Source organism: Nanorana parkeri, unplaced genomic scaffold (assembly GCF_000935625.1).
Source record: "Nanorana parkeri isolate BGI_ZX_2015 unplaced genomic scaffold, ASM93562v1 scaffold565, whole genome shotgun sequence".
NCBI lineage: Eukaryota > Metazoa > Chordata > Amphibia > Anura > Dicroglossidae > Nanorana > Nanorana parkeri.
The window spans coordinates 633,946-643,973 of NW_017306833.1; the positions used below are offsets into that span (position 1 = coordinate 633,946).

The following is a 10,028-nucleotide window of genomic DNA, read 5'->3' on the forward strand; positions in this document are numbered from 1 at the left end:
GTCAGCCCAGCTCTGCCAAAAGGGGACCCTATCCATATTTTGTCTTCTGTAACAACATTGTCAGTTATTTTTTAAATGTGTGGATGTTTTTTCTCTTCAATCAAGCCTTTAATCAACTTGCTCCTAAGCTTGTTGTTTGGCCATCTGAATCCGTTAATCAGTTAATCCTTGAAGACTCCCAAGACACAAAGGTTGCGGACCTAGAATGTAATGATGTGACCTTTGGGTTCTGGACTCTGCCCCAGACACCTAGTGTACAAGTTTGTTAGCCACAGAACGCATAACAGGTTCAGGGCCATGACTCAGCCTCTGCTGTGTTCCAGTCCCTGAAGACTCCATTGGACATATGCCCATGGAGGAGGTTAAGACATGCTGGATTGGGACCTTCAGGCACTGGGCTCTGCATATGGTGCTTTCAAGACTTGTGGGTACTGAGTCAGTTAGCCACAAAGCATTCTCCAGGTTTTAGAGCCCCTGGCATTACTCAGTCTCTAATGGCTACCTCTGATGCAAATTTTAAGGTATTTGTTATATGTGATAATCGCTGCAATTTGGCACTTTCCTGGCCTGGGTGGTCTCTGTTCATTAGCTGCCGAGTGTTTGTCACTGTTACAGCTTGTATGTGATGCAGAAGTAATATTTGTAGGGCTGTGAAAGTTAACGATTAATCGTTAAACTTTTTGATCGATTAAAATTATTTTGATCAAAAATGAAAAGACTCACCTCTCCGCTGGCTTCCGGGAGTCCTGTTGGAGATCCGGTGACGTCACGGACATAGACGTCACCGGACTCCTCCCCATGTTTCTCCGTCGGCTGTACTCTAACTCTATAGATGTCTGTTTGGGAGTGGCCTTCATTACTGCAAATGGCTTAAGTGCTACTTGTACAGTACACTTCTGCCTTTTATCCAGATCTAGAGCACTGGATCCTCTGTAAGTGACCATGTTCTATTTAACTCAATATTGAGAAAATTATGACGTAGCATCAGCATGTTTTGCCTCACAACTTAGGTGCTAAGGTTTGATGTCAAACTCGTTTCTGCTTTTTTCCTGGAGTAGTGCCATCTGGTGAGTCCTTAACTCTGATTTCACTCGCAGCATAGAGCACTGCATAAGACCTTTCCCTACTGCCCTTGGAGCAATAGATTTTGCATTATCTGTTCTTGGGGACATAACCACAGAGCCCTCTGCAAGTTACTCAGTCTCTAATTCTTTCTTCTGTCAGTTTGCCTCTGATCATGGCAATAATCCCTGCTATTAAACAATTAACTTGACATTCTGACACTTCAGCCTTGTCGGCATTATATCAGTTAAATGTAGAATATGTTTGAGTCCCAGACCAAGAATGCATTTTTGAGCTCAGTTTCTGAATTCTCATTGTGGTGTATGTTTCTACATCACTCTCTATACGCTCTGATTTCTTAGCTCTGCTAATTACACCTGTATCTAACCTTTGGTTATGAGGCATATATTAGGTTCTGACCCCCCTACGAGTTCTGAACTCTATATAGTAGTCCTTCCCTCTGTATAATTATTTCTGCAGGGAAGCATTTTCAACCCTCTATGCACTGTATCTTAACTTTTCTTCCCATGTTTTTCAACATGGAACAGTTGAAGCTAGTCCCTTTTCTTGCACTTATATTGGAGGTTCACATATTTTTTGAGAAGGTGATGGTTCAGTGATTAGGTTGAGGTGGGATAGGCTTCCCTGAAGAGATGAGTCTTTAGGGAACGCCTAAAGGCAGTCAAGGTGGGAAATAGACGGGCAGGTTGGGGTAAAGAGCTATGGAAAAGTCCTGCAGGCGAGTATGGGAGGATTTCACAAGGGAGCTGGAAAGCAGGAGGTCTTGGGATGAGCGGAGTGGACGGTTAGGGTGATATTTTGAGACTAGGTTTGAGATATAGCCGGGGGCAGAGTTGTTGATGGCTTTGTAAGTGGTTGTTAATATTTTGAATTTTATCCTTTGGGCGAGTGGAAGCCAGTGTAGGGATTGACAGAGGGGGGTTGCAGACACTGAGCGGTTGGTCAGGTGGATGAGTCTAGCAGCTGCATTCATGATAGACTGAAGGGGGGATAGCCTGTGTAGTGGAAGGCCAATGAGGAGGGAGTTGCAATAGTCAAGACGAGAGATAACAAGCGAGTGGATGAGTAATTTGGAGATGTTACAAAGGTAAAGGCGGCAAGATTTGGATGTGGGGAAGAAAGGTGAGGTCCCAGTCAAGGATGACACCTAGGACCTTGGCATGGGGGAGGGATGGATAGTTGTGTTATAAATCTCAACTGAAATGTTGGGGGAAGGTGCATGGGCGGGAGGAAATATCAAGAGCTCAGTTTTTGAAAGGTTGAGTTTTAAGAAGTGTGGTGACTTCCAGACTGATTGGCATAGAGATGGTATTGGAAGCCATGTGAGGTTATTACCTGACCAAGAGAGGTGGTGTAGATAGAGCAGAGAAGGGGTCCAAGGACAGAGCTTGGGGGACCCCTACAGAAAGAGGAAGAGGAGGAGTTAGATTTGTAGGTGACACTAAAGGAGCGCATAGGTAGGAGAACCATGAGAGAGCAGAATCTTGTAGGCCAAGCGAGTGGATTTTCTTGAGGAGCAGCGGGTGGTCAACAGTGTCAAAAGCAGCAGAAAGGTCTAATAGCAAGAGTAAGGAATAGTGGCTGTTGTTTTTAGCAGTTAGTAAATCGTGCTTGGTTCTCATGCTGCGTGGACAACATAAGCTGTGATTTGGTATTGTAGGTTTGAGTTTAGGCTAAGAATCAAATAAAGTTTAAGTGGTTATAATGTAGATTTGTATCTGCACAGAGAGGTATCACTGTATATAAAAGTTGGCTTTTACCTGGTTACATAAATGCTGCATTTCTTCTCATTTCTAATCCTTTTATTAAACTTGTAGAAATGTGCAACTGGAAGGGTTGACTGAGCCTAACAATTAGGGATGCACAAAGACCAGTGCCGATTTCACAAGAACTACCAGAGTTGCAGCTGGGACCTGGCTCTGGCGCTCCCCCACTGTCCTAAAATCGTTAATCTGTATTCTTTTGGAAAAACTGTCACATGACAAGCAAAAAGGTATCAGTAATTGATATCTGTGAGGACAAGTATTGATACTTGGTCTGGAAAAAATGGTATTGGTGCATCCCGAATATACTGTATATAAAACAAATCCTACATTAAAACAGGTATGCACAAATCCCAGGAGTCCCATAGCCAGTGCTCCTTAAAAATGGCAACTGCCTCCGTACTTGGTACAAGTGCCCATACTTTTCCAGGTAATTGACTAAGTATGGTAGTTGGTATCTGTGCATCCCTACTAACAATTTTTTCTTCCTCCTGGAATTTAGTTTTAACATGTCATTTGTTTTTCCATTTGTTTTTATTTCTGGGAATGTTGTCTAACTTTAGTGATGGAGGTCTTCGGTTTGGAGAAATGGAACGGGACTGTCAAATAGCCCATGGTGCCGCACAGTTTCTTCGTGAAAGATTGTTTGAAGCTTCTGACCCTTACCAAGTGCATGTTTGTAATCTCTGTGGATTGATGGCAATTGCAAACACCAGAACTCACACCTATGAATGCAGAGGATGCCGAAACAAAACACAAGTAAAGTATCAATATATCTTAATCTTTGTAAACTTTGTTAAAAAATCTCCCTTTTTTAAAATACTAGCACACATTTTGTTAACATTTCTTGTGAAACAAAGTACTGTTTATAAGCCAGTGAATACAATGTTCAACAAATATTTACTGGAAAAAGTATGCACTAATTTAAAACGCGTGCATTAAGAAGATTGTCAGAAAAACCACATGTTGGTATTCTATAGTAGTGGTGACCTGATATATGAGCTGCACAAAGAAGATTGGACCCAAAGCTAAGTGAAAAACAGGTTTCTTGAGAACACCACACAGGTGAAAACAACAAATACACAGCAATGCCAGCAAACACATGTGCAAAACACCTACCTCTCTGCAGCATGCAGGGGGGTACAGGAAGCAGCTGGTAGAAGGGATGGGAATGCATTCAGGATGGGGTCAGGTACACAAAGAGCAGGTATAGCAGCAGGATCCTGTGCCACTCCTTGCTCTAAGTATTTTTAGGGAAATGTACAGTTCTGCACAATTTGCTGCTGATAAAATGTGTTCAGTGTACACTGTTGACAGTGTTGTCCATTGGCACAGTGATATTGTTCCAAGCTGCCTATTTATTTAAATGCACTACAAGATTTTCACTGGCCCCTCCCCTGTTGAACTGGTAAAAGGACCATCTGGGTCTCTTCCTTTCTACCTACCTACCTACTGTTTTTACCTAAATGGATATGTTTACCATTGAAATGTTTAAATTGTGTCTATGTAAACTTCATAAGGAAGTATTTGATATTTACAGATTTTTATAACATTTTACAAGGATATTGAAAATCAACAATAGGTTGCAATAAACCAGGTTTGCAAACAGGAACACAAAGTGTTAGTCTTTTACATTCAACTCAGCAAAGTTGTGTGTATTGTCAGCATGAGGATCAGTAGGCATCCCAAAGTAAAGTACAATCAGTGTTGACTGGTACAAAGTGTCTGGTATAACTAAAACAAATGGGAGAAAAGGAGACAATTGAAAAATATGGAAGACGGGGGGCGGAATAGATAAAGCGGGGAAGAAAAAAAAAGAAGTGAAGAAAAGTGGAACAAAGAAGCAAAGAAAGAAAAAAAAAAAAAAAGATCTGGATCCCATCACCTACCCCTGCCCAAAAAGGCAAAGGAAAGCAAGATTAAGGGAATGGGGAGATGAGAGTCCATTAGCTTCAAGGGGGACCACACCTTGTTTAAACCCAGGACAGGTAGACCTAATAAGCAATGGACAGGGTTTAATGACTTTTGAGTCATTGGATCTGTTTCCAAAACACACATATCCCAGGGCAGTGATGGCGAACGTTTCTGAACCAAAGTGCCCAAACTGCGACGCAAAATCAATTTATTTATCTCAAAGTGCCAACACTGAAAATAAGTTTAGTATTGTGTTGCAGTTTGGATGCTGGGGTTTAAAAAAACATTCAGCATCACTGCCTCAGGCAAAATAGGGAAACGCATATTCAAATATTTATACACTCCAATAAAACACACACGTAATGAAACAGACTTGTTACTTTGTACCAGTCAACACTGATTAGAATCCTCTCTTACATGGTCAGTGTATAATCCCCAATTACATTGGTGATTAATGCAGAATCTCCCCTTACATTGGTAGTCATTGTAAATTTCCCCCTTACATTGGTGGTCTGTGTAGTTTTCCCCCTTGCATTTGTGTCCAATATAGAAACCCTCATTATATGCAGGTAAAAAAAATTCTAGCTACACCGGATTTTTGCCACCTAAAAATTCTTCCACCTATCGGTAACAGGTATCGCAGTACTCGGTAGAGCAGTCAGTGTCTCAAGATGTTTTTTGAATATTGCCAATGTGTTTGCTGTATATTTGGTGTTTATCACTGTGTTCCCTGCCAGAACTTTGGGTTGCTGCACTTTAAATTTAGGTTGTATGGACTAGGGCTTGCCATTCACATGTAAATTTCTATTGTTTAGCCCTTTGGGCTGAATAAGAGAAGTCACCCGATTTTTCCCAACCACCCTGAAGAGAGCAGATGGAGGAATCTCCCCTGCTGGCTATTCTATTCAGACAACTGGCACCCCCACAGCTTTTAGAATACCAGAACCGTAACTGCATTTGATTGGATTTAGTCACTGTTCGGCTGATTTTTATTTTTCACCCAGCTACTTCAGTTTTGAAACCTGACTTTTGTTTAGCCATGTGGTACTGATGGGGCTTGCTGGACGCACAGGAAAAAGTGTCCCTGGAAAAGTTTTTGAAATGTTGGCAACTATGACAAAGGTGGCTCTATAGGACCCTGTAAGGGAAAGGCGCCACCGTAAAACATGATATCAGGGCCAGTGCTCAGGGGACCAGCTGACTGCAGGAAGGTAAAACTTTTAAACATCAGGGAGGGCTCAAAGCTTTTGACACAGCACCACATAAATGTTTAAAACACAAACCAAAATCTATGGGCATAGTTGAAATGGTGTGTATATGGATAGAGAACTGGCTACAGGAACGTGTCCAGAGAGTATTGATAAATGGCTCCTTTTTAGATTGGTCTACGTTCGAGAGTGGCGTGGCCCAGGGTTCTGTGCTAGGCCCCATTCTATTCAACCTGTTTATTAACGACATTGGGGAGGGCGTCCATAGCCATGTTTCTGTGTTTGCTGATGATACTAAAATTGAGAGGGTATTAGACACGGACTTAGACACTATAGCATTGCAGAAGGATCAGGATAAAATAGGAGAGTGGGCAACTATATGGCAGATGAGGTTTAATGATGAAAAATGTAAAGTAATGCACTTTGGGGTTAAAAACAGGCAAGAGGAATACATATTACTGGGTACTCCACTAGGGAAGCCAGATAGTGAAAAAGATTTGGGGGTCATAGTAGACCACAGATTGAACAATAGCTTGCAATGCCAGGCTGCAGCAAACAAAGCTAGGAGAGTACTGTCTTGTAGTAAAAAGGGAATGTATTGTAGAGACAATAGTGATAATTTTGCCACTTTGTAGATTACTGGTTCGGCCTCTTCTGGAGTATGCGGTCCAGTTTTGGTCACTAATCCATAGAAAAGATGTCCTTGAGCTGGAGAGGGTCAGGAGAAGGGCAAATAAACTAAGGGGCTGGAGGACCAAAGCTATGAGACAAGGTTACTAAATTTAAACTTGTTCACGCTAGGAGTGAGGAGATTAAGAGGGAACATGATTTTGATGTACAAAATGTTTAGTGGTGATGGCAACATCGGCAATAAACGTTTTACAGTAAACTCCATAACAATGACTAGAGGCCACCACCGAAAATTGGTGGAGACGAGATTTAACCACAAGGGGCGTAGGGGATTTTTTTTTCAATCAGAGCGGTTAAAGTCTGGAACTCGCTGCCACCAGAAGTGGTATCAGCCGAGTGTTCCATCATTCAAGCAGCATTTAGATACCTTTCTCAGGAACCGTAACATACAGGGGTACAGGTACACTTAAAAACAAGGTCACACAGGGACTCGTGTATACACATGCACAATCACACACAGACACGCAAAGGTTGAACTTGATGGACCTGTGTTTTTATTCAACCTCAAATACTATGTAACTGCATAGCATTTTCACAATATTTTATGAATGAACCCTGGATTTTTTTTTCTTGTATAGTGTTATTTATCTAATAGGAAGTGTTCCAGTTATAAATTAGTATAATTAACAGTAACAGTGAGGTTGTGAAATTCTACCCCATAATTTGGGGAGGAGGTCATTTAGCAGTATTCATACTGTGTGGCTGCAGAGTTTAGTTAAGCATTTATATCAATAACAGTAGTGCAGGTTTGAATAGAAACACTGAAAATTAGAAAGTTAGGAAATTTGCAACTGTGCCTAAACAAAAAGTAAAAAAGCAGAACGCAGGCCTCCTTTACCTTCAGTTTTTATTTTCCGGTATTAAAAGGAGCTTGATCTAATTCCAGGAAAGTCGCATAATTATAGCGGGGGTCATTTTACACCCCAATAATATGGAGCAATATGTACATGTGTATATATGATGAGTATACAATAGTACTATTCTGTATTGAATCTGACATTTTAGTTTTTTCCTTTTTAGATATCCCTTGTCCGGATGCCTTATGCCTGCAAACTTCTTTTTCAGGAGCTTATGTCGATGAGTATTGCTCCACGCATGATGACATCCTAGTTTAACTTTTTGTTATATGTAAAAAAAATTAACTTTGTTATAGGATTAATAGGCAGGTTCTAATAGATTCCACTACATCAACCCAAGCCAAATAATTATTTCAATGGGCATTATTGAAGTTTGTAATGCATTTTTTGTTTTACAGGACATGAAGTGTAGATTAAAAAGTGGAACTCCAGTTATATTTTTTGTTTCTTTCATATAGAGTAGGTAGAACATCTGTAATGTTCGTACTGCTGCCCGCATGACAGTTTTGCAGACTTCAGCTCACTTTCTTTCCTACAAAAGCGCAGGAAAAATTTAAGTAACGGGGACCCAGAAATAAAACTGATATAGAATGACTCTTTTGCCCATTTTATGCAAAACCAAAAATGTTTTTTTTCAATTAGGGCTTTACTTATTAGGGTCTATGTATAATGTGCAGACCAGTCAGGAACAATTTGCTTTTCCTTCCTAGCAACCTATGGGTTTAGTCACAGGAAAAGGTGCAGACTATTAAATGTTAAGAGATATTCGTAATGTTCCTCCAACAGGCACTTAATACATATAAGGTCTTTTTGCGTTTTAATAAACCGCTATATTTTTTTAAAGGATTCAACACTTGTCTTCTGTCTTATCCTTCCTGCTGTCACTGTGTAGCATTTTAGATTGTGCTTTTTTGGCTCAATAAACAATTTGAAATAAAGTGTTCATTTATTTCTTATAAAAATTGTAAAAAATTACATGAAACGCATATAATGCTGCGACTAGAGCTAGCTACAGAGTTAAGATGGCATTTGGAAGTTCTTATTGCCAAAAAATTGATAATTGTCTGGGCCAAGCAATTCTCCTCTCTTCCCAAAGGCAATAAAACGGTTTATTCTACCTAAAATGATGTGGAAGCAGATAGTTTTGTAAATATTTCACCATTTGACATTTTCTCGTTATTTTGCCTATGCCTTTTGGGCCCTAGGTTAGTTTACAAGGCTTTTCCTATTTTCCAATATCCAGGAGTCTTACATGGTGATATCTTCAGAGCTAAGGAGCCCAACCTTTAGAGTGGCCTCTGGTTGCTCTTTTAGGGCCACACTATAATCAGGTAGGTTTTCATCAGAAGGCCTTGAGAGCCTCTGCTTAGTAGGCCATTGGGAGGATGCTGGATCCAGTCTTATTTTTTTATTTGCCTAACCATTAAACTGATCGGCTGGGCACTGCTGTTGTGATAATCACAGGAATAGGTGAGACATTATCAGGCAGTTCCCCCTCTTTTTAACACACAAATAGCCACAGTGGTGCTGAATCTAGGTTTGTGCTGTATGTGCTTAGGTTTGTACTGCTATATTAGAGGGGAGAGGTTCCATACACACTTCCTCTTTATTATGAATAAGCTCACAGGCTGCAATGCACTTTCCTGCAGAATTCTAGGGGTAATGCATTGATCCTTTAAGAGCAGAGAGAAAGGATCTAATGCAGCTTATACACCAAGATAGAATGGCTTCCGTTCAGGATCTCTGTGAGCGGCAAAAAGCTGAAAGGCTAATTTCTTCTGCTAACTAGAGTTGGGCTTCAAATAGTATGTTACACCATCATATCTGAGCTGTTACAAAACATGGGAGTACATTATGAATTAATATATCTGTAAAGGGTTTTTTTTATTAGAAAAAAGTTACCAAATATTAACCCTATATTTTCTTGAATCCACATTATACGCTAACCCATAATTTTCCTTGCATTAGTATGTTGATGTAATTAGTTGATATTGCCTAACACGGCCCTCCCCACATTTTAACCATATATTTCAAGGTGCTATTACTATCTAATAGTCTCCTTTTGGGTTTTTGCAGTATTTGTACATTATTTTTTGTACGACTTACAAACACGTTTAAGGTTGAATCTGCTTTTTATTAAAGTTTTTCTTGTTAATAAGAAACACACATATTGCAACAAGAGGGGAGGGCCAGCATAAATATGATACAAAAATTGGTTACAAAAAAGAAGCAGAACGTATGTATCACAGAAGGGTACGAATGGTCACATAACACGTTTTACAGATTTATCTCAATACATCTGTCTATATGTCCAAGTATCTTGGGAACATAGGACAGCAGCCAATGTAGTAAGAATAGTGTTACATAGCATAAGTATAATGATACAAGTATATGAGAACAGAGAAGTGGCCCCAATGTAGACAAATCTAGAACGCATATAAGGAGATGAAGAATTGAAAAGAAGAGCAGAAAAGGAAAGGCGTGGGGCGAGAGGAAGAAAGAAGAGGCTCATG

The 10,028-nt window shown here is 40.2% G+C and overlaps 1 protein-coding gene across 1 annotated transcript in view; it reads left to right on the forward strand.

Moving 5' to 3' along the window:
• The window catches only part of POLR2B (RNA polymerase II subunit B), a 151,203-nt gene extending 143,417 nt beyond the window's left edge, over positions 1-7,786 (forward strand). Inside the window, exons 26-27 of the mRNA XM_018562201.1 lie at positions 3,410-3,605; positions 7,679-7,786. Coding sequence (XP_018417703.1) covers positions 3,410-3,605; positions 7,679-7,768 — 286 coding nt within the window. The 3' untranslated portion in view covers positions 7,769-7,786. The remainder of the gene's footprint in view (positions 1-3,409; positions 3,606-7,678) is intronic.
• The last annotated feature ends 2,242 nt before the right edge of the window (positions 7,787-10,028 follow it).